Genomic DNA, 25554 nt, shown 5'->3' with positions numbered 1-25554 from the left:
TAAACGTGAGCTCTAACACATCTGCTCAAATTTACACAGCTTTCCCATCACTTCATTGTAGGGGTCGACTTTTTCTTTATTTGTTACCTGTCTATGAATCTACAGTGTTCAGTTGAGTCACATTCCAAATATGCTGTGAAAAATTCTTTTTAAACAAGTCATGCTGGAGTCAGTCAGATGATTTCCATAGAGGCACTTTGCATCAGCAGCACCATGCTCCAGTGCTCTGGGAGAGTTTATAGTCCTGAGAGTTGAACACTGGATGACTGACAGCTGTCCTTCATCACAACAGAAGCCACAGAAATCCTCCTCATCAAAAACATGACTTTGATCTGCGTCCTCATCTGGACTCTCCTCTGCTGCTGCTTCACAGGTAAAGTCCAGAGAATCAAACTCCTCTCCTCTATCAACATCTGTCCCTCTGAAATGAAGCCCACAAAACCATGAAGCTGCTTTATGTTTTTGTCTCTGTGTCCTCAGAGTCCAGAGGACAATATACAGTGACTCAGCCTGGAGCAGTGAACTCTGCTGTGGGAGGATCTGTGAGCATCAAGTGCACGACCAGTCAGAATGTTTATAACAACAACTATATGTTCTGGTATCAACAGAAAGATGGAGGAGTTCCTAAACTGCTCATTAAGCATGCTAGCACTCGAGTATCAGGGATTCCAGCTCGTTTTACAGGCAGTGGATCAAACTCTGACTTCACTCTGACCATCAGTGGAGTCCAGGCTGAAGATGCAGCAGTTTATTACTGTCAGAGTTTTCACTATCCTAACAGTCAGCGTGTGTTCACACAGTGAAAAACAGTCGTACAAAAACCTCCCTCAGTCAGACTGAACAGAAACTGAAGTGACTGCTGCAGCTGGAAGATACTGCAGAGACTGATACAGTTCACTGAGGACACACACACACACACACACACACACACACACACACACACACACACACACACACACACACACAAATAAATGCTTTTTATACCTTAGTGAGGACATCTAGTTGACATAATGCTTTCCCCAGCCTCTTACCCTAACCTTAAAAATGAATCCTGAAACTATTTTCAAACTTGAACATTGTTAAAATTATTTGGTCGATGTTTCATCTTTCACTTTGTTATTCTCCTGGTGTTTCATTTGTTCAACTGTGATGCTAAAGTTCAAAAAACAAATCCCAGAATTGTTTTCAGTTAAGCTAAGCAGTGCCTTCATGTTCTAATTATCTTTAACATTACAGGGCTCTAGAATAACTTTTTGCCTTGGTTGCACTGGTGCGCCACTTTTTCAACCGCATCGCTTAACACCGCGGTTTTACATGTGCCCTTTTTTGGGGGGAAATTGCTGTCCATACAGACAATATTGATTTGTAAATGATTAACTAACAATCTCGTTCTTGTGCTTAAAGTGCTTTGGCACTCTTTGGCCATAAGAATGCAGAGATGGCACCGGGTGTTATGGCACGCCGTCTTTCTCTCGGTTCTGCAATGTTTGTGTATTATGTTCTTAGTGGTGTCCCTGCTAGCTTGGAAAACCCACTCCCTGTTGGTGTATGAGCGACAGACGCTTTTTAACATCCGTGACTCACTGCTGATGCTCCACAGTGTTAGCGAGCGACCTGGAGGAATCCCGCCACCGTGCCGGAGGAGCAGCTTCGCCGCGATCGCTGCTCTGCGCTTCCACAGGCCCCGCTGGTTTAGAAACTTATTCCCGTTAATGACAAGGAAGCAAGATGAACAGCAATTTTACTTGCTAGCAAGGGAGGCTGGTTGGAACCAGGCTCTTGGAGCTAAACGCTCCTCACCTGTCTGCTAGCGAGCATCAAGTAAACAGCCTTCCTTGCAGCTTTTTATTCTGAGAACACAAACACCACTCGTTGTAAAAACCCCCTATGGTCACAAAAGGTTGAAACACTGCGCATGTGTGTCTGTGTGTGTGTGTGTGTGTGTGTGTGTGTGTGCGAGTATGTGTGTTTGTGTGTATGTGAGTGTGTATGTTTGTTTGGTGGTGTGTTTGTGTGACCTCCTGCTTATCAAAAGGGTCATAAAAGCAGGAAGCTTACTAAGCAAGAAAACAGAACCCTCACATAGGATGTCCCTATAATGAAACACTACACAGCAAATCCAGCATGTCCAAATTAACACTATCGGATTTGATTTCAACACTATTAAAGTGTCTATATGGGTCCACACCAGAGAGTGTTAATTTAACTCTTTTTGGAGAGTTGGTACGTTAACTCTGATTTAGTGTTAAACACCAAATCTGTCTGGAGTTGATAATTTAACACTTAGTGTTAAGAGTTTATATATTAACTCTCAAAGAGTATTTTAGTTTAACTACGTAAGAGTTATCTTCTAATTCATTCTAAAAAGCGGGAATTTTACTGTTCTGAACTTCTAGAAATTTCTTTTGGAAATAAACATTTACTAAAAAGATGCAATGGTTTTTGAAAAACATTTATTCTGAACTGTGCACCACAATTTCAAAACATTTTCTGAAAGATGTAACAGTATACATGTTCTCACTTTCATTAGAATTTTGTTTATCAAAAGGTCTGACATGGTAAATGCAAATAACAGCATTCTCATCACTTATTTCTTCAATACAATATGCATGTCCTTCATTCATCCCTTTGTGGAACTTCAACACACTTCTGCTCTCCCCCATATTCCATCTTCACAAGCATATCCTGTGTGGAGATTGAATAAAAATTAGTTGACACTAATGCTAACGTAGAATCCAGTCAGGACGTCTGCTACTGCTGTTTGCTCGTTTTGTTTTTTTTTTTATGGGCGATTGTTTTCAGGCTTCATGTAGCACCATTATACCAACATTTCACATTCTAGACATTGTTTTAGGTGTATTTGACCAAAAGTTTGACTGAAAATTCACATGCAAGCTTTTTTTCAAGGCTGTGGTATTTATACCTTTCAGCTAGCTAAAACAGAATGTTATGCTATCACCGAGCAACATGGCTAATGCCTTTCACACAGCTTCGTCTCAACTCCAAAGAGCCACAGAAGTAAAAGCTCATGATAATAATTGAAACAATCTTTGAAAAAATGACTTACCAAGCATGGCAAACAACTCAAATATGTAGAGCAAAATGTTCCGAAACGGCTTCACTTCAGCTTCGATTGGAGCCGTGCTGGGGGCGGAGTCTGTGAATTTACTCTGTTGGTGTCATAGCCCCTGTAGGAGTTCAGAGTTAAGAGGTCAAGAGTTAATGTTTCCATTGTAACACCTCCAGATTTGACAGAGAAACACTCATTTTTAACACTTGATTTTAACTACTATCATTTTACACCTCAGAGTTACATTAAAAGAATGTGACTCTGCTTAGAGTAGAATTAACTCTACTTTTGCAAGAAGACTATTAACACCAAAACATTTAACACTTTTGAATTTGCTGTGTACAGCCTCCCCCACCAACAAACAGGCTGGAGAGGTGGTCAGAGACAAAGGAATGTCTTTGACCATGCTGCTTGAACTAAGTCTTACATATTTAAGTAACACAATGACAACATTTAACAATTTGACTCCAACAGTCCCCCCTTTTTGTCAACTTTGTACTTAAATTTCCACTTATGCACCCTTGTGTTTGACAGTTCAGTATAGGCTTCATTCACACACAGCTCCTCACATCATTCACTTCCTACTGCTGCAAAAGTTCACAGTTAATACATGTACGAAACGTGCTTAGCAATTATCCTACTTCTCATTCATCTCACACACAGGAAACTACATCCTGCAAGGAAACAAATGAATGTCAACAGTCAAAAACAAGAATCAACGTTCTCAAAAGAATATGCACTACAATCCAAATGTATGCAGACATAGGCATTCAAACACATCCGTTGGTTTTTGGTTTGTCCATGTGGCTTCCAGCTATCTTCAAAGCTGTAGCCTGGTCAACACTCCTCTTTATGACCCCTTTCAAACCCCCAAATCTTCTCACTGTAGACACCCTGTGGGGTGATCGAGTCACCTGGTGAATCATCTGCATTTACAACTCCTCTCCTTTCCTGTTGTCACTGCAGAAAAAGTTTTTTAAAGGAAATTGGATCAAGTTGTTTATGATCTTCTCCCCCCTTTTTGAGTCATGTCCACCCATGGCTCAAAACTCCAACCAACTTATATAAGTGTACATGATGTAAATGTAAACAAAAGAAAGCCCCTTTGACTGTCTGGCTTTTTCTTCATAATGATAGCCATATTAGGACACATAAAGGCAATGGTTATATATCTATATATTTTAGCACAAATGACAATATAAAAAATATCAATCCTAACAATGTCCATGTGTCAAAGTAACTGAGAATAAAAAACAGAAACATGAAGGAGATATTCCTGGCCTGGCTTTTTATAGCAGATAATCTTAAAACTATTTTGCAATTTTGCATAATTTTAAAAAGTTTACATTTCTTCAGTATTGAACAGCAGAAAATAGGCTTTCTTGTCCGAGGTCATTGAAGTAAAAGAAAAAAAGAAAAAAACACAGAGGCTGACAGAGCTGCAAACAACGGTAGACTGGTGGGTAATAAGCGAAGGAATAACGCAGAAAACAGAGATTTGAGACGGGAAACTGTTCTTGAATACAGAGAGAGAGAGAGAGAGAGAGCTGTGCATGAAGTGTGATTTTTATCTTGGTGTGAACAAAACAGTAAAGTAAGAGGGAATTCATGACGATGTTTATCAGATGTGAATAGTTTGTTGCTTCTTTTGCTGCTGGTTCAGTCAATTTTGCTTGGAGAGAGACAAAACCTGCAGCTCAGAATCAGCACAAAAAAGACGTAAACAGCGCGGACCCGACGCATCAGAATCAGTGAGCTGTCGGCTTTCAGCCCGATGGCGTGTCCGTCTACGTGCCGTCGTGTGAGAAAGCAGAGAAAGCTGATTCTGATGCGTTGGGTCCGCTCTGTGTGTTTACACTGTGTGTCTTTGTGTGGAATCCGTTTACCTGCTCTCATTTACTGTTTGGTGGTTGATAAAATACTTTTGTGATCTTTAACCTGAGATTCCGGTGTTTCTGGGAAAATAGATTTATGTTTAAAACTCGATTTAGGATTTAATGAATCAATGTCACTTTATTCAAGCTACTCACCTCTCTCTATCTGCCTGTACTTTCAAACGTACAGACGGACTACATGAATATCTGAACTACGACCAATCAGAGAGGTCCCACCCCTGATTATCTCTGATTGGTTTAGACCACGATAGGAGCATAATGTGTGTCGGTTGTTGACCACAGGGAGAGTTTCAGAGTTGCAGAGAGTGTTTTTTTATTTATTTATTTTACTCGAATAGTTGGTCGTACCGCTGCGACCTGAGATTATTTTTAATCGCACTTGCGACCAAATTGGTTGCACTCTACAGCCCTGCATTACATTTAATTTTTTCTAACTTAGCTTTGCTCCAGTGGTAATTAGAGTGAAAGGACTTGAAAATCAAAGTTTTACTCGTCTCTGTAAAACAAATTATTCATACCACCTTTACTTAACAGGAGCTTTACTGTGATAGTTTTAATACATTCTTCTATATTTAGTATGGTTTTAATATTTTCGTATTTTAAATTACGCAGGATATATGATAAAACAATAATTTACTTGCAAAGAGTTTTAATTTCTACACAAAAAGAAATTGTTCATTGTTAATATATTTAGATCATATAAACAATATACAGGTACATTTAGCAAAGAAAGTAAGAGAGAAAAAATACTACAGACGGGCATCTGAGGGTGAGGGGAGCGTGCCAAGCTCCAATCGACAGCACAGTCGAGTTCAATGATGGCATCATGATTCTGTGAGCAGCACATAAACCAGAAGCTAGGGTGGTGATGGGGAATGACCGACGGCAATTTCCTATGAACATCACCTAATGCTGTGTCACTGTGCTAAGCATACTTTGACAATCTGAAGAGGGTCTTCCTTTGTGTCATTGTTGTTGTCATTTGCATCATGACCACTTCTACAAGACTGCTAAAGTGATTCAACAGGTGGGATCATAACAGCAGTAAAACAACTGGATCCAATACCCTTTCCGAGAAAGGTTTTCTGCAGAGATAAAAAGGACAATAGAGGAGTCATAAGTATTCCCCCCACAGGAAGAATGCCTGAAGTGAGGCGATGAGGGTTGATAGAGGCCATAAAAAAGGGGCTCTATCATATAATCATATATGCTTAGAGGTATCAATTGTATAATGATAGAGGTCTGATCCTTGGTAGTCTGCAAAGACTATTCCAGAGTGTTCTGGCATGCACACACATCCTAAGGTCATGAGTGAGGTCGTACCTTCTTTATATAGTATGGGAGGACACCTACTCTGTATCTGTTTAAGTATAAGAGCCTTTTGTTTAGGTGGACCGCTGGACTCCTGGCACCAGCTTTTAAGGAGACGTTCACAGGGCCATATCTTGATACACACATACACACACACACATACATACAGTGCCTTGTCTTTGTAACCAAGGGGGTTTTACGAGGGGAGGTACTATTGTATTGTGTGAACTGTTTTCCCAATAGCAAGCGGAGGCCGTCGTTGGGGTCATTTTGTGGTAGACACCGACGAGGCCTCCATTGCAAATAAATCGATCGATCGCTGACTGTCTCGTTTTCTTCATGATGAATTAGTCTCTAAACCAGCGGGGCTTGTGGAAACACAGACCCAACAACACCCAGATAGAAGACTAGTACTAGAAAAATTTGCATTTCCTGCGAAAATGCAGTGTGGATGCTTTAAAGCTGAAGCTGTATGCAAAAACTAGCTGAAAAAGTTGAAAAGTTTCAGAAATTGTAAAAACTTTGCAGAAGCAAAGGAACTTTGCTAAAATGTAATAACTTAGCAGAACTGCAATATCTTAGAGGAAACATAATACTTTAATACAATAGCATAGCAGAACTTAGCAGAAATATTGTAACTTACCAGAAACATGACAACTTCTCAAAAATATAAGAATTTAGGAGAAATAATATAAGATAACAGAAAGAATATATTTAGCCAAAAATACTTAAACATTACAGAAACACTATGATTTAGAAAAATAGTACAACATAGCAGAAATACTGTGATTTACCAGAGACACTGTGATGAACTATGAATATTGTAATTTTAAATTAATACTATGTTTTAGCACAAATACTATAATTTGGCAGAAATACTATCATTTGGCAGAAATACTATGATTCAGCACAAATACTCTGGTTTAGCACAAATATTATAAGATAGCAGAAATGCTATATTTAGAAAGAAAAATTTAATATAGTAGAAATAGTATGATTTAGCAGAAATACTACAATATAGCATAATAACAATGATTTAGAACAAATACTATGATTGAGCAGAATAGTTATAACTTAAGTGAAAATACTGGAAAACTAAAATGACAAGCTGAGAAAAAAACAGAACATGGTTAAGCTGTCTCAAAACTAATTATTGTTCAACTGTGGGGAAAAAAAGAAATGCAAATAAATAAATACAGAAATGTAAAGAGAGAGACACACACACAGGGTCTATGCAAGTCAAACAATGAGATGCTGCCCTAAAGAGGGTCTTTCTCTCTCTCTGTCTCTCTCTCTCTGTCTCTGTCTCTCTCTCTCTGTCTCTGTCTCTCTGTCTCTGTCCCTCTCTCTCTCTGTCTCTCTCACACACACACACACACACACACACACACAGGGAGAGAAGCAAGTTTCTAGGTCAGTCAAGCAGCCTGGGAGCTGATAAATTTGAATCCACCAATCAGAGAGGCTGTGTACTTTTCCCGCCAAAACAGGTGCACACACGCAGCACAGAGATAGGATTTTTGTAGTCTATTTCTCATAGTGAGGATTCCCCTCAAACAAATGACCATAATTTCCTAACCGTAGGGGCAAGAACGGTCATTTTTACACCGTTTTGTTCAGAAGAGATGGGGGAATCGTCAAGTGTTGACAATTTATCATTAAAATATGAATTTTTAGAGATATATGACATGGATGACGGGTTGGTTTAGAAGCCACGAAGGCCCCAACATGCAAATTTGAATGCCTCAGCCCACATATATGATTGGCTGGCTGGGAAGCCGTGGAGGCCCTGATATGTAAATTTGAATGTCTCAGGCCTCACAGAGGATTGGCTGCCTGGGGACCTGGCAGTAATATTTGGAAATAGTATGATTATAATATACCGTAGGGGCTAGAACGGTCATTCTTACACCGTTTTGTTCAAAAGAGATGGGGGAATCTTAAAGTGTTGACAATTTATCATTAAAATATGAATTATTAAAGATATTTGACTTCTAATGCACCATAACTGAGTAGAGCAAAGCAAAAACTGCCTTGACTTGCCCTCAAACAACGCTTTCTAACTCTAAATCTATTTGGAGTATCAATATCATTCTTTCACCGTAAGAGACAGCAGGCTTTGGTGAACAATCAAGAAATTTTCAGGTATCTGTTGAAATCCATTAAAAAGATATGACGAGAGAAAAAAGTGGTTCATTTCCAGAGTTTGAAATCTGAAGAAATCTGAGCAAAGGACAAATTTCCTACCCTCAAACAAGTCTAACTCATTTCAGAACGGTAATAGGTGAGAAAATAATTCTTGAATTGTGAGCGTCAGGAGTGTCTGAAGATATACTGGGACAAGCCTCATGTCTTAACTTTGCTTTGTTAAGGAGGTATGACGATTCGAATATGCCTCTCATTACAGAAATCAAGCGGTGATTTTGAACAAGCTCTCCATTGACTTTCTATGGAGAGTTTTGCGACTTTGTGTTGGTCTGAGGAGATTTGCCAAAATTCTATAAGTCCCACAACAATGATAGTGACATTTTCGGAAAGCCAGCAAAAATACCTACGTTTTGATGTATAATTTGTGGAAGTTGAGTGAAAATTGAGCAAGTAGCAAGAAGTTGTTCGGACATGAAGAGAAGACTGCAAAACCTTCAGTGGCACACTGGAAGCCAAGTGCATAGCAACCGTAACAACGTATGTATTTTGTGAAAAATCACAATTTTGCAACTGAAAACTTTAAGAGGCATAAAAGTAAAACGGTAAAAGATTTGAAAAAGCTGATTTATACCTGAATAGCCCAATAATTTGAGAACATTTTAAAGTTTGAATGGTTGTTCTATGTGAAAATATGAGGAAGTAGTTAAGTTTCAAAAACAAGCAAATTTTAGCAGAATTGCAGAAGTTTCCCATTCATTTCAATGGGACAAATTAAGCTTAATATTTTAAAAAGTATAATAGTGAAAAATACCAAAAGACATAGCACACATTAGCAGAAATAGCAGAATAGTTTAAAATTTGAACGGTGAAAGTCGGCTGAAAATTGCGGAAGTAGTTAAGTGCCAAAAAGTGTACGGAAGTCCCAAGAGGAACTCAATAGTGTGGATGCTTAAAGCATCCACACAATAACTGACTGCGAACCTTCACAGATCTATTTTCAAGCTGAGCTCAAAGGTCATAGCCAAGCTTTTTTCAATACACTGCTCAGCTTTCTTTATCATAATCGTACACATCATGGTTTTGGGAGCTTCATTTCAGAGAAATAATTTTTGCAAGATGAGAGATGAGAGCAAAAAATTATGGTATTTGTTGAAGAGATATACAGTGTGTGTGTGTGTGTGCGTGTGTGTGTGTGTGTGTGTGTCCTCAGTGAACTGTATCAGTCTCTGCAGTATCTTCCAGCTGCAGCAGTCACTTCAGTTTCTGTTCAGTCTGACTGAGGGAGGTTTTTGTACGACTGTTTTTCACTGTGTGAACACCCACTGACTGTTAGGATAGTGAAGACTCTGACAGTAATAAACTGCTGCATCTTCAGCCTGGACTCCACTGATGGTCAGAGTGAAGTCAGAGTTTGATCCACTGCCTGTAAAACGAGCTGGAATCCCTGATACTCGAGTGCTAGCAACATAAATGAGCAGTTTAGGAACTCCTCCATCTTTCTGTTGGTACCAGGCTAAATGGTTGTTGTTATAAACATTCTGACTGGTCCTACACTTGATGCTCACAGATCCTCCCACAGCAGAGCTCACTGCTCCAGGCTGAGTAACTGTGTATTGTCCTCTGGACTCTGAGGACACAGAGACAAAAACATAAAGCAGCTTCATGGTTTTGTGGGCTTCATTTCAGAGGGACAGATGTTGATAGAGGAGAGGAGTTTGATTCTCTGGACTTTACCTGTGAAGCAGCAGCAGAGGAGAGTCCAGATGAGGACGCAGATCAAAGTCATGTTTTTGATGAGGAGGATTTCTGTGGCTTCTGTTGTGATGAAGGACAGCTGTCAGTCATCCAGTGTTCAACTCTCAGGACTATAAACTCTCCCAGAGCACTGGAGCATGGTGCTGCTGATGCAAAGTGCCTCTCTATGGAAATCATCTGACTGACAGAAACATGCAAGTTAGAATAGAATAGAAAGCCTTTTTTTGTCACTATAAAGTTGTACAAAGAGATACAGAGAAAATGAGACAAAGACACAAAGTTGCAGGGGGAAAAGTGCCAGAAACACATTATATTAGATTAATATTTCAAACATGACAAAATGCTGATCTTACAGCAGCAAAATGTTTGTATCTCTACAGTTTAAACATTTCTTATGCACAGAGTGGATAGTCAAAAAAATTGAATCATCACAAATACATTATTTTATATTTATTACTATTACTTACTTTTTAGTCTCATTTTATTCTCATTGTCACGGTTTCTGAGGCAAGCTGCATGGTGTTATGAATGAAGGACCCAAGATTCAGGCACAGGCTGTGATGCGAGTGAGCTTTTATTCCAACAGGTGAAAACACACAAAAAAAGTGAGGATGGCGAAGATAGAACTAAGGCTACGTTCACACTGCAGGCGAAAGCTCATCAAATCCGATTTTTTTGACCCTGTCTGCTGACAGATGGAGAGAATAGTCAGACTGTTCCCTGTTTGTGAAGGACTGCTAGGAAAGTTTAACATAACTAACTGTCTGTCCTGAATCAGTCTTATTAGGTAATGTTCAAATAATTTCATCATCCCAGTGTTTTCAGTGTGGGAGAAAGTACTCAGGCCTTCAAGTTACACACTGTGAAAGGCAGCAACAAGTTTAATGTTCAGAAACCTAAAGTATGTAAAAATAAATGTTTGTTTCAGTTCTATGAAGCTTTGAGTATTTTGGATCAGTAGCTGCTGTGTTTGTTGCATCATATTGCTGTACTTGTTTATATGCTCTATACAGTATATTCTGAGCTAAGTTGATCTATAGTGTTACATCATATTCTATAAGGATGTTATGTGTTTGTTTACTTTCTGCCCAGTTTGACCCATTTAGCAGAAGTCAGGCTGTTTAAGGCTCTGATATCTATTCTGTATGACTTAAAGCAGTTATGACATGGTCTGATTTTCTCACCCAATAAAGGAATATTTCATATATCAATCTACTCTTCATTCTATCAGACACAGTTTTCACAGCTCGTACATTTTCTTTTTACACATGTATGTAAGTATTGAGCCAAATTTAATAATGCCAACATATTAAACGAACAATATTTGTCTCTTATGTATAATACATCTGTATATACACTTTTGAGTGAAGATTTAAGGTGATAGGAAATATAAATAACTGCAACTTGAATCTTACAAGTTCAAGCTCACTGCTGTAATATATGTATATATATATATACACACACACACATATATATATATATATATATATATATATATATATATATATATATTTCCAGTCCTCAGATACTCAACTAATCAAAGTGATGTCATGACAAAAATGAATGACCAACAAGACATTTTTTCTCCTTCATTTCTGTCACACAAAGCTGTATGAAATGTTTCTCGCGGTTAGTATCATGGTTGCTAGGCAACCTGAACAGCGCGACGCAGGCTAGACCATCCCATTTCACAAGCCTCTCACTTCCGCACTTCTCGTACTCATAGTACGCACCGTAGTGCACGTACTTCAAGCGTGCAGACCCTGAATTGGGACACAGCCACGGGCTTTACACAGAGACCTGACTGAACTGGAATAGAGGGAGCATGGGAACCAAACCTAGGAACTAGAAATCATAGCAAAAGACATAACCAGAATAACCTAAAGCATAAGATAATAATAATTAACACAAAGCACTGGGTCACATGACCCAGGACCATGACACTTATAGCACTAGAATTAAATAATAAGGGAAGGATTCTGGATCAGCATCATGATGAAAACTTGTGGCCGTAGTATATACAGTATTCTGGAGAAGGTATAAAATGTCACCGTATGTGTGTGTGTGTGTTTTATGTGTATGGATTTTTTAAATTATTACGCATCATATATTACTGTCTATTAAACCTGATTTTTTCATCCCCATGATAGAACAGAGAAAACCCAACTCAGGAGTGGTCCAAACATTTATAATTCTTTATTCAATCATCTTCCAGAAGAGAGAGACCCCACACAGCCCAAAAGCCAGTTGCAAAATCTCTAGAAGCCAACAATGTGTCTCATATAGGTGTTATTTTGGTCCTTTCCACGTCACACATAGTTTCGCTAAAAACAACTCCTTCTGTGTTACTAGTTCCGCTTTTTCTGTCTGGTTTCCTGTATTTTATTAATATGCCTCTGCAGCTCTGCACTAAACTTCCTGTTTCGTAACTTCCCCTTACTGAAGCCTCGGTTGCTAAGGCGACCTGTCACCCTCTGACCTAATTCTCTCTCACAGCTGGCCTTGCTTTATAAAAGACTTTATTAAAAAGTACAAAAAACAATATAATCAGAAAATAAGCACTAATAACATATATTTATTCTGCAACATGTCCAAACATGTCTTGTAAGGACATGAGGAGGAAACAGTGACAAAGGGAGATGTGTGAGGCTATGAAAGGCAATGGATCCCTCAGCAGCTGGATTAAAAAGAGCACAGGTGTCGCGGGGTCCTCTCCTAAACTTCTCCCGAACAAATGCAGGCGTAGTCAGGAAGCATTCAGTGTGGATAATTTATTCTGCCGGCCTCCCAGGTGCACAAAAGATTATTTACAAAGAAAATAGGAAACTAACTTAAGTCAACACAAAACAAACATCTATATACAAAACACAGTCTGCATGTTACCCTCTCTGTAACATCTCACTGAAAGAACCCAGGTAGGCCCTGACAGCCTTCTTTTATACCCCATGGCCCCTCCCACTAGGCATAATAGTCATCTCTTTATTATTTCTTTCACCAAACAATCTTTCCCCCTCAGCTTATTTCCAGCTGTATTCCTACAATACATATATGTATATACAGACATTTATGGCCAATTCCAGGCAGCCTACAGTGTTTCACAATAACAAAAAAAATAATGCAGTTCACGTGACCTTTCAAGCGCGCGCGAACCCACTATTTGAACCCCGGAACACCATACCATCGGCTTGCATAACCCCCGTATAATCGGCGATCACAGCGAGTCTCCGCGACCGGCTTTATTAAAGGTAAGTGGGAAAATATGTTGGCCACCCTCTGCGCTGCTCAAAATATACCTCTCACCCCTTTTTGTTTATCTGCCCGGTCGACGAAAAGACGCGCAGTAATTGTAGAAACTAATGGTAGTGGTGCATGTATGCGCCCAGATCAGCTGTCTGCGGCCCGGGATGGTGTAACTCCGTCACATCATCCCCTTCCACCCAGAGGTTGGCGTTGTGCGGCAACCTGGAGAGATAATCTGCCACTACACTGAGCTTGCCTGGTCTGTGACGGATGGTGAATCTGAAAGTCTGCAGTGAAAGGTACCAGCGTGTCAGTCGGCTGTTATGGTCCTTCATGGAATGGATCCAGGTGAGCGCTCGATGATCAGTTTCCAACTCAAACTCCCTTCCAAGTAAATAATACCTGAGTTTCTCCAGTGCCCACTTAATGGCCAAGGCCTCCTTCTCCACCGTTGAGTAGTTGGTCTCCCGTGGTAGCAGCTTGCGGCTTAGGTATAGGACCGGATGCTCTTCTCCAGGGTCCCCTTGGGCCAGCACTGCTCCCAGGCCACTTTTGGAGGCATCCACCTGGACCAGAAATCTCTTCCTGAAGTCTGGGCTCCTGAGAACTGGGGTCGTACACAGGCAGGTTTTCAGCCCTTTGAAGGCTTGTTCACATTCCGCTGTCCATGTGACAGGATTCCGTTGGTCCTTGCTGGTCAAAGCAGTAAGAGGGGCCGCAATAGTTGCAAACTGGGGCACAAATCTTCGGTACCAGCCAACCAGCCCCAGGAAAGACCGGACTTCCTTTTTGGTGCGAGGCCGAGGGCAGTTCTGGATAGCTTCCATTTTATCCATCTGCGGGCGCACCTCACCTCTGCCCACTTGGTAGCCAAGGTAGCAGGTCTCCTGCCGTGCCCACTCGAATTTAGAGGGGTTGAGGGTCAACCCTGCCTTATGGATTCTTCTCAGGACTTCGGACAGGTGCTGCAGATGCTCTTCCTAGGTGTTGCTGAAGATCATTACATCATCCAGGTAGGCGGCACTATAGGGGTCACACCCCTGTAGTAATTTGTCCATCAGCCTTTGGAAGGTGGCCGGTGCCCCATGTAGGCCAAATGGCATCACCGTGAACTGGAACAGGCCGGCAGGTGTCCTGAAGGCGGTGTACGGTCGAGAAGACTCCTCCAGTGGCACTTGCCAGTAACCTTTGCAAAGATCCAAGGTGGTGATGTACCTGGCCGCTCCGATCTTCTCCAGCAAATCCTCGGTTCGAGGCATGGGGTAGGCATCAAACTCTGAAATGGAATTAAGCTTCCGGAAATCAATGCAGATGCGTAGGGAGCCATCTTTGAAGATGATGACCACCGGGCTACACCACTCTGAGCAGGACGGCTCTATCACCCCAAGTGATAGCCAGCATCTTCTCCACCTCCTGTCGCAGTTTATCCACTAGGTGCTGTGGAACCCGGTATGGACGTTGGAGGATGGGATGTCCATCCTTTAGGCGTATCACATGTTCGACAAGGGTGGTCCTGCCGGGGTTAACTGAACACAGAGATGGAGTCTCCCAAAGGACTTGGAATAGCTCAGCAGCCTGCTGTGGGGTAAGATGAGTCATCACCGGAGACATCGGATCGGCTCCCTGCTCGGGTTCTGTCTTCCCTTCTCTTGGCACTTCTCTTGCCATCAGAGCTTTCGCAGGGGCCTGGTGGGCACGCTCTTCCCATTCTTTCAGGAGATTCACATGGTAAGTCTGCTTCGGTTTCCTCTTTTCAGGATGATGAATCTCATAGGTCACTGGCCCCATTCTGCGAAGAACTGTGTATGGCCCTTGCCATTTCGCCAGAAGTTTACTGTTGGCTGACGGGAGAAGTAACAACACCTTTTGACCAGGTTGAAATTCACGTTGCCGGGCCTGTTGGTCATACCAGGTCTTCTGGCTTCGTTGAGCGTCTCGCAGGTTGACCTCTCCATGGTATCTCCCCAACCGATCTCTCATTTCCAGCACAAATTGCACCACTCCTTTATCATTTGGAGCAGAAGCAGGAGACTCCCAACCCTTCCGGAGGAGATCCAATGGCCCCTGCACATCCCAACCATAGAGTAGCTCGAATGGTGAGAAACCAGTGGAAGCCTGGGGAACTTCTCTGTACACAAACAGCAGGAAGGGTAGCCACTGGTCGCAGTCTTTCCCAGTGTCTGACACAAACTTCTGCAGCATCCTCTTCAGAGTTTGGTTGAACCTCTCCACTAACCCATCTGTCTGTGTATGGTAGGGTGACGTCCTGATGGCAGAGATGCCTAGCTGGTTGTGGAAGAGCTGCATCAACCTAGAGGTAAAGTTAGTCCCTTGGTCGGTCAAAATCTCATCTGGTATCCCCACCCGGGAGAACAGCTGTACTAGTGCACGCAGAACATTGGGTGCCATGAACGCACGCAGGGGGAACGCTTCTGGGAAACGAGTCGCATAATCACACACCACCAAAATGTACTGATGACCCCGACTACTTTTTACCAGAGGACCCACAATGTCCATAGCTATCCTACGGAAGGGGGTGGAGATGACCGGAAGTGGCTGTGGCAGGGCCCTGTCTGACTTGCGAGCTGGACAAGTTTTCTGGCAGGTAGGGCATGTACGGCAATATTTTTGTATGTCTGTGTACATTGATGGCCAAAAGAAACGTGAGCTAACTCACATATAGGTTTTTTGGCGACCCAGATGACCTGCCCAGGGGAGGGTATGTGCTAATTGCATAATGAGGGGTCTACAACTAGAAGGTATCACAAGCCATTGGTGGTCACCGTCAACTGCATACAACACATTTTTGTCAACAATGAACTTCTCTTTCCCTCCCCATTTCCCAGTTCCCCCTTCAGTCACATTAGCAAAGAAAACTTTCAACGTTTCATCCTCCCTTTGCAACAAAGTGATATTTTCTGGTACATCCCATTTCATGCTCTTAGTGTCCGGCCCCTTTGACCATAGCTACTTCTCAATGCGGCGTTGGCGGCGGGATTTTCTTGTCCCATTAGTGCCACCCTCGCACAGAGTACTGTCAACGTCTGGCAAGGGTTGGAATCCAGCCTTCATTTGGGCTCTAGTGACCACTGGGCCAGACACGTTTAATTTAGTATTCCCCTTATCCCCCACATCAGTCTCTGTCCACTGTTCTTCTTTTTCTTGCAGCAAGTCCATGAGTACAGGCAAGTCCATCCCCAGAATAACCTCTACAGGCAAGTTCTGTACCACCCCAACTGACAACAGGTATGGCTGTTCATTAATAGTCACTGTTACCTCCACTTTTGGGTATGGATGTTTATCGCCATGCACACATGGTAAATGGTAAATGGTCTGTATTTATATAGCGCTTTACTAGTCCCTAAGGACCCCAAAGCGCTTTACATATCCAGTCATCCACCCATTCACACACTGGTGATGGTAAGCTACATTGTAGCCACAGCCACCCTGGGGCGCACTGACAGAGGCGAGGCTGCCAGACACTGGCACCACCGGGCCCTCTGACCACCACCAGTAGGCAACGGGTGAAGTGTCTTGCCCAAGGACACAACGACCGAGACTGTCCAAGCCGGGGCTCGAACCGGCAACCTTCCGATTACAAGGCGAACTCCCAACTCTTGAGCCACGATCGCCCTTAAAACTTCTTCCTGTCTGCTATAGTCCACACTGTTCACTGGTACCAAACTATGCTTAATTAAAGACATAAAACTACCAGTGTCCAGAGAAGCAGTAGCCTGCAGACCATTGACCATTGACCTTTACTTTTTTATAGCGTTGCACATCCACTGGCTGGACCCTTGTGGGCTCCATCTCCAGCCGCAATAATAACAAAGAAAGTCCTTACCCGCTCCTCGTAAGTTTGATGCCTTGGGGTTTTCTGGTGGCTCTGGGTTGCTCTCCCTTTTCAGAAGACCCGATGATGGGAGTGGTGGTCGCTGTGGCGTCCCAGATGAGCATGCAGGTGGTGCTCCTTTACGCGCATTGAAGTACTGTGACACCAGCTTAGTAGCGGTCAGTCCATCTGCTGGCTCATGCTCCCTCACCCAGGTCCTCACCTCCCCTGGAAGTACCCGGATTAACTGCTCCAAGATGATAGCTTCTCCCATCTCTTCTTTAGTATGCTGCTCTGGTCGGATCCAGCGCCGATAGAGGCCCTTCAGGCGATAATAGGTCTCAGTGGGGCTCTCACCAGGTGGAACTGTATTGGACCGGAACGTCTGCCGATACGTCTCAGGGGAAATGTCAAATTTGGTTAGCAACGCCGCTTTTAAATCTTCATAACGATGGGCTCTTTCTTCATCCATTGCAGTGTAGGCCTCCAACGCCTTCCCCGATAGCAGTGGAACCAGACGACAGGCCCATTCACTCTCTGACCATCTCCAGGTTTTGGCAACTCGCTCAAAACGCAACAAATAGTTCTCAATGTCTTCCCCCATCTGATAGGGTGGAATTTTTGGCCCAGCAGATCGCATCCACTCTGAGACTGACTGGTTGAGGCTGTTGATCACTGCTTGTGACTGACGAGAGGGAACCTCCTCTGGGGGATCCCGGTATCCTCTTTGACGTGCAGGTGTAGGCAGTACCATTCTGGGGCTGCTTGCTGTTGCGGTGCTTGGCGTGGCCGTTGCTGCTGTGGTGCTTGCTCCGGCTGGTGCTTGGGCTGGACTTTGCTGACCAGCAAATTCTGAATGCAGCTGAGCGTTGGGAGGGGAAACAGTCCTCAGCCCCCTGAGTTCTGTCAAAAAAACCTCCTCTCTCCTTTGCTGTCCTGCCAGGAAGTCCCTCATCATCGCAATCAGCTCTCCATTTGGGTCACGTGCTGAGGTCGAAGCTGTAGGCAATTCTGGAAAAATCCTGCCGGAAACCTCCTCCTCCTCCTCTGCTGAAGAAGATGACGCCGGCACTGTGTCCGATGCCAGCTCCTCTGCTGTCTTCTCCACTGGAAGCTCATGCTGCTGGGACCGCAGCCCTGTGCGCTTAACTGGGAGGCGCGTTTTCCTCTTCCGACTAGCAATCCCACTTCTGACACCATATGTCGCGGGGTCCTCTCCTAAACTTCTCCCGAACAAATGCAGGCGTAGTCAGGAAGCATTCAGTGTGGATAATTTATTCTGCTGGCCTCCCAGGTGCACAAAAGATTATTTACAAAGAAAATAGGAAACTAACTTAAGTCAACACAAAACAAATATCTATATACAAAACACAGTCTGCATGTTACCCTCTCTGTAACATCTCACTGAAAGAACCCAGGTAGGCCCTGACAGCCTTCTTTTATACCCCATGACCCCTCCCACTAGGCATAATAGTCATCTCTTTATTATTTCTTTCACCAAACAATCTTTCCCCCTCAGCTTATTTCCAGCTGTATTCCTACAATACATATATGTATATACAGACATTTATGGCCAATTCCAGGCAGCCTACAGTGTTTCACAACAACAAAAAAACAAACAAAAAAAATAATGCAGTTCACGTGACCTTTCAAGCGCGCGCGAACCCACTATTTGAACCCGAGAACACCATACCATCGACTTGCATAACCCCCGTACAATCGGCGATCACAGCGAGTCTCCGCGACCGGCTTTATTAAAGGTAAGTGGGAAAATATGTTGGCCACCTTCTGCGCTGCTCAAAATATACCTCTCACCCCTTTTTGTTTATCTGCCCGGTCGACGAAAAGACGCGCAGTAATTGTAGAAACTAATGGTGGTGGTGCGTGTATTCGCCCAGATCAGCTGTCTGCGGCCCGGGACGGTGTAACTCCGTCACAACAGGTAACAATAACGCCTGTACCAGTTGTTGTATAGCAGAGGTGCTCAAGTATAAAAACAATAATAAACACAATGCTTTGGTTCTATAACATTTTTCTATCATTACTTTATTTTGGATTAGGTGCATGAGCTTTTAAGTATGGATAATTAAATAATAGATTAATGAAACACCAGAGTGTGCCCTGTTCTGAGATGTACAGCAAGTGGAGAGTGACAGATGAGATGAGGAGATGGAAGAGTGACTCACAGGCAGAGCCGAGTTCATTTCCCACAGTTTTGTGGTTTAATGCTTCTGAGCGCTGTCACCAATCTTTGCATTTTATTATCATCTCATAACACTTCTTTAATCAGCTGCCATCTCTGCTGTGGACTTTTTACTGTCTACAGTCTCAAAGCAACACAGACCTCCATCACTATCTGCAGCAGGAGCAGCAGCAACCCCTCAACAGCAACAGTGTTGTTGTTATTCAGCCTGGTTCTACGTGCCCCTTTTGAACTTTGAGCACCCGTCCCTTCCAGCATCTCTGCACGGCCCTGCTCAGAATCATTCATCTGTTTTAGGTTGACATTTTATATGTTTTGTAGAATAACAGGACAAACTGTGAGACTGGAAAGACCTGAGTTTCATGCTCTGTTTTGTGACGTAGTGTGCAATGCTCAGCAGTATTATCATTTTAACTGGTTCTGTGCGCGATCTGAAGACACTAAGTGTTTGTGAGAGAACATAAAACTGTTTTGATGCATTTGTGAGGTTTTACCTGATGAGTTTTAAGTTTTGTGATTGTAGCTTGAAAATTAATTTTAATGTTTACAGTTATGATAAAGAAGGTGGAAGCATTAAAGTGATGTATCTTAACAGTTGTAAAATGTAAATGACCAAATTGGATTATTGGAATATAGTTTTATTGTGTTTCGTAGTTTTTTATGTAAAAATTATAATATTAATATGTTATGAAATTATGATTTAAAGAATTCATATTGTTGAGTTTGTTTGTCTCAGAGTCAGAGAGCCGTGTCTCTCTACAGTCAGAGGTTTTTGTACGGCGGCTCAATGAGTTTGTATCACTGTGGTACACGTTCGGTGGAGGAACCAGACTGCAAGTTGGAAGTAAGTCAGCCGTAGAGCTTTTTTTTTTTAAATGTAATTTTCTTTTCTTTAATTTCATTTAATATGAAAGGCTAGGAAACTTTTTATGTAACTGATTAATTATTTTATTCATAAATTTTGTCCTAAGAAACAAAGTCAGCTTTGGAAATGAATATTCAGACACTCAGGACAATTTCCAATGAAAATCTGGGATGTTTCATATTATTCATTATTATTTCTAGTTCTGATGGTAAAGTTGTATTTTGAGGGCTTGTAGGTTTAGTTCAGTCACACAGAGAGCCGTGTCTCTCTACAGTCAGAGGTTTTTGTACGGCGCCTCAATGAGTTTGTATCACTGTGGTGGACTTTTGGTGGAGGAACCAGACTGCAAGTTGGAAGTAAGTCAAACTTAAACCTCATTTACTTTAGCAAATTTCTTTCTTTTGATTATCTTAACTTTTCTGTTCAATGCGCCTAAAAAAACCTCAGGAAAATAGTTTTTAGATAAATCTTCATGAAGAAACAAAGTTAGCTTCAGAATAAATGTTAAAATGAATATTAAACACAATATAAAACATCAGAGTGGACTTGAGGATATTTTACATATACATACATCTGGTTAAGTCTCGAGAGCTTTTAGTTTTAATCCAGTCTGACAGAGTCAGAGAGCCGTGTCTCTCTACAGTCAGAGGTTTTTGTACGGCGCCTCAATGAGTTTGTATCACTGTGGTGGACTTTTGGTGGAGGAACCAGACTGCAAGTTGGAAGTAAGTCAGACTTAGAGCTTTTTTTTTTTAAATGTAATTTTCTTTTCTTTTCTTTAATTTCATTTAATATGAAAGGTTAGGAAACTTTTTGTGTAACTGATTAATTATTTTATTCATAAATTTTGTCCTAAGAAACAAAGTCAGCTTTGGAAATGAATATTCAGACACTCAGGACAATTTCCAATGAAAAAAGTTAAACTGCACAGAGTGAAGATAAAGATCTCTGGTGTTCTTATTGTATCATATCATTTACAACAATGTAAGCAATAAAAAAAACACATGAGGTAAGTAGTGGTATTGAGTTTCTTATCCAGAACAAGCTGTTTATTACGAAGAACTGATGATGTTGAAGCTTAACATCTTTTGAAATTGTTGACACATCTTTGTTTTGTTTTTTTGTTTTTTTATTTCCAGTGTAGTTTGAACATATTTCAGCTCAAACTGTGTGATGATTCTCTCTGTGCTGATATGCATGAGAGGTTTCTGAAAGGGAAGTGAAACAATGTGTGAGTGAATGACTGGTGGAGCAGAAAAAACACCTGACAGAAACTTCTTAACGGAGAAATTCAAATTGTGGTTCGTGCCCTCTAAGCTGATTGGTGTTTCCTAGGTGATGCCCGCCCCGCCCTGAAGGTGCTGGGTCCCTCCAGTGAGGAGCTGAAACAGGGGAAGGCTACAGTCATGTGTCTGGCCAACAAGGGCTTCCCCTCAGACTGGAGTCTGTCCTGGAAGGTGGATGGCAGTGGCAGCATCAGCTGGGAGGAGAGCAGGAGCCCCGTGGTGCAGGAGAACGACGGCCTCTACAGCTGGAGCAGCACCCTGAGGCTCCCTGCAGACCACTGGATGAAGGTGGGCTCTGTGACCTGTGAGGCCACCCAGGGCTCCCACACTGTGGTCTCAGAGCCACTGATGAGAGACCAGTGTCCCCAGTCCTGACCTGACTAACTGTGACTTTCATGCTGGTCTTACTTTCAGTCTGCACTCTGTAGCTTTAAAAAAAAAAATCTAATTTCTTCTCTCATTTTTCATTGCTTTGTTTAAAGTTTAAAGTTTGTTTAAAGTTTTAAAGAATAAAAAAATATCTATATTAAATAAGAATTGAGTGTTTGTCTTACTTTTGTGGTGATGTCAATATTAAACTCTAAATAATGATTTCCAGGGTTCTAATTGGAAGCCAGTGTGCTATCTGTAGTCAATATGAGTCGGTAGAATTAAGCCACTTTCAATACATGAAGTAAAGCAAAGTTTATGTTAAAGAGTAAGTGCGAAGGGGAATTGAGAGACACTGCCATTACTAAGCAGGATATTAAAGACATTACATTTATGCAAATTCATTGCATGCTGTGTAATGAAATGTTTCAGCATGTTGCAGTTTGTTGTATAAAACACTGAGCAGGTGGAGCAGAAAAGCACTGTATAAGAATGAGTCTATTCTCGTGATCAGTGTTGGGGTAGGTATTTTAAGAAGTAATTTAATATACAGAGTTTTTTTGTTAAAAGTATTCAGTACGTTATTTTGGTGTTTTTGTTTCTGTAAAATCACCTGAAACACAACATGTCATAACTGTCATTGAACAATATGAACTTGTAGGCTACAGTCTCTCACACCAACATAAATCCCTATCCTAACGACGACACACATATTTTCTTTCTCTTGGCATTTAGGTATATGAATACCTGTCAAGGGTCCTTGACATACAGGTCTCCGACTCGGAGGACAAAAATTAATGTCCTGTGTCTTAGGAGGGCAGGATTGCTTTGCTTTTTCTTTATACGATGCTTTGCAGTATTAGTTTTGCCTAACAACCTGTTTTTGACTCCTAAATTGTCATTAATGCAACCGCTCTACATAACAGTCAGTGTAACTGATTATAAATCTTTTATTCATGAACCTACACATTACGCTTTATTTACTAGGTGTATGTATTTTAACAGAGCAAGAGGTGGACCACACGTTTGAAGAGCTGCTGGTCTTTATAACTGGGGCTGACTTACTTCCACCACTGGGGTCCTGCAACATAGACTTTTATGATCAGGAGTTGCATACGAGGATCAATTTAAAGATCTTATGAACACTGCATTAAAAGGATTCCTGGGATTTGGAAAGCTGTAGCTGCATTTACATGAACTGATGCTGGAAAGCTGTGGTTAAAACCTGTGGCCTTTTGGGATGAAGTTGTGTTATTCTAAGTGTTCTGAAATGGGATTGCTCCTGGAGTTCTTCAAAATTGTACATTTTAAAAGTGTTTAGTATAAAAGTTGTTTGTTTTTACAAATGTGACTGTATATAGTTGTATTTATAGTCCCGTTGAGACAGGTGGGGTATGCATGCAACAAGCCATGCACAAAAAAGTGATGCTCAGAAAATGCTTCAAGTATTGGAAGGAAAATAACAATTCATCTACAAATGTTCTTTTGAAAGGTTGTTGTGCAGTCATGTTTAAGTATTCGGTTATAATATACTGCATAGTTTCTTGTTGCTGCGTTGTGTTTGTGTTGTTGTTTTAAATGTGCAATAGCTGCCTAACAAACTTTGAACTGAAAGACGCTGACTTTTGTAAAATAAAAGTATTGTAATGTCAGTTCTCATGGTGTCTCTTTACCAATTAAAGTTGAGGCTCACCTGTTACTGTCAAATACTGGTGTTGGGATCCACTGACGAGGGCTGTTCAGTACACAGGTAAGTGCTTAAGTCGAGGTAAACAGTTCAATAAATTTACCTTCATCTGTTCTCAAACTGAGAGCTCAAGATTCCAGCTCAACTCAATTTGTTCAACTGCTTTCAGGAACAAAGCAGTTTTAACTCCTAAGTTTAAAGTCAGAGTTGGTTAACTCTGAGATTGGCAGCTGACCTTTGACTATAACCTGTTTAAATATTAATAACTCAATTTGAGGAATGTGAACATGTGTCAGTGCTATTATTAGAACACATACTAATATACACAGAGGGTAACGAGGGAATACACCACAGAAGGCAGACACAGCTGAACCTCATCAGACATGACGAATACACTCACACAGAACGCAGAATCCAAATAAAACAGGGAACCAGAGAATAGCTCTGAGACACGGGTTGACAGAACATAAGGAACAGAGGGACGAAGAGATGCGACTGGAAAACAGAAAATAAATGAAACGAATCATATTAATAATCAAAGAACATGAATAGGAAGTCGACAGGTCTTTGGACCATGGCAGTGTTGAAGAGCAAAAAAGAGAAAATCTAAAAACCTGAGAAAGAAAAGATGGAAATTTGATCATTTGACTGATTTGGACTTAAAGTTTCTATTTGAAGTATTTGCTAAATTGTGCAGATAATTATGACTCACTGACTTTTGCTGAGTTCATTTAGTGTTAGATTTTTTTTCTTACAGAAATATGATTTTTGATAATGATCGATATTTAGAAATTGAGATTTATTTGAGCTGGTATGAAGCAGAGGTCAAAGGTCATAAATGATTTGTTAAAAATAAATGATATATTTCCAACTTTGTTTTCCTTTAGCAACAATGACATTTTCCCTCTGTGTGTGTGTGTGTGTGTGTGTGTGTGTGTGTGTGTGTGTGTGTGTGTGTGTGTGTGTGTGCGTGTCCTCAGTGAACTGTATCAGTCTCTGCAGTATCTTCCAGCTGCAGCAGTCACTTCAGTTTCTGTTCAGTCTGACTCAGGGAGGTTTTTGTACGACTGTTTTTCACTGTGTGAACACATACTGACTGTTAGGATAGTGAAAACTCTGACAGTAATAAACTGCTGCATCTTCAGCCTGGACTCCACTGATGGTCAGAGTGAAGTCAGAGTTTGATCCACTGCCTGTAAAACGAGCTGGAATCCCTGATTGTCGAGTGCTAGCAAGGTAAATGAGCAGTTTAGGAACTCCTCCATCTTTTTGTTGGTACCAGGATAACCAATTACTATAAATATTCTGACTGGTCGTACACTTGATGCTCACAGATCCTCCCACAGCAGAGCTCACTGCTCCAGGCTGAGTCACTGTGATCTGTCCTCTGGACTCTGAGGACACAGAGACAAAAACATAAAGCAGCTTCATGGTTTTGTGGGCTTCATTTCAGAGGGACAGATGTTGATAGAGGAGAGGAGTTTGATTCTCTGGACTTTACCTGTGAAGCAGCAGCAGAGGAGAGTCCAGATGAGGACGCAGATCAAAGTCATGTTTTTGATGAGGAGGATTTCTGTGGCTTCTGTTGTGATGAAGGACAGCTGTCAGTCATCCAGTGTTCAACTCTCAGGACTATAAACTCTCCCAGAGCACTGGAGCATGGTGCTGCTGATGCAAAGTGCCTCTATGGAAATGATCTGACTGACTTCAACAGGATTTCATCACAAGCAGTCATCACATTGTGAATTCACAGGTGTCATTTCGATCAGTCAACATTGTTTGAGAGTCATTTGTAAAATCATCTAAATGATATGATTCATATTTATTCAGAAAAGTATATTTTAACATCCCCTGGTCTAGTTTTGTTTTGGTTGCTGTGACTCTAAGTCAGCA

At 41.6% G+C, this 25554-nt stretch overlaps 2 protein-coding genes across 2 annotated transcripts in view; one reads left to right on the top strand and one right to left on the bottom strand.

The window, feature by feature from the left end:
- Window positions 1–25554, bottom strand: part of LOC113015304 (uncharacterized) — a 325186-nt gene that overhangs the window by 53358 nt on the left and 246274 nt on the right. The gene's annotated exons all lie outside the window — the stretch shown is intronic.
- LOC113014113 (immunoglobulin kappa light chain-like) lies at window positions 207–23626 on the top strand. The gene is made up of 4 exons (XM_080296238.1): window positions 207–373; window positions 481–788; window positions 20247–20298; window positions 21655–23626. Exons 1-4 carry the CDS (start codon window positions 322–324, stop codon window positions 21978–21980), a joined length of 738 nt encoding a protein of 245 aa, XP_080152364.1. The 5' UTR covers window positions 207–321; the 3' UTR covers window positions 21981–23626.

The sequence above is a fragment of the Astatotilapia calliptera genome, chromosome 22 (genome assembly GCF_964374335.1).
Source record: "Astatotilapia calliptera chromosome 22, fAstCal68.1, whole genome shotgun sequence".
In the NCBI taxonomy this organism is placed as follows: domain Eukaryota; kingdom Metazoa; phylum Chordata; class Actinopteri; order Cichliformes; family Cichlidae; genus Astatotilapia; species Astatotilapia calliptera.
This window is presented reverse-complemented; position numbering and strand designations above follow the sequence as displayed.

What these genes read in the sequence shown, in the direction of transcription:
- LOC113014113 (XM_080296238.1), top strand. Translation starts at nt 322, where the DNA reads ATGACTTTGATCTGCGTCCTCATCTGGACTCTCCTCTGCTGCTGCTTC. An exon ending in CCTCTGCTGCTGCTTCACAG is followed by an intron (nt 374 to 480) that starts GTAAAGTCCAGA and finishes CTGTGTCCTCAG; the next exon opens with AGTCCAGAGGACAATATACA. An exon ending in ACTATCCTAACAGTCAGCGT is followed by an intron (nt 789 to 20,246) that starts GTGTTCACACAG and finishes CGGCTCAATGAG; the next exon opens with TTTGTATCACTGTGGTACAC.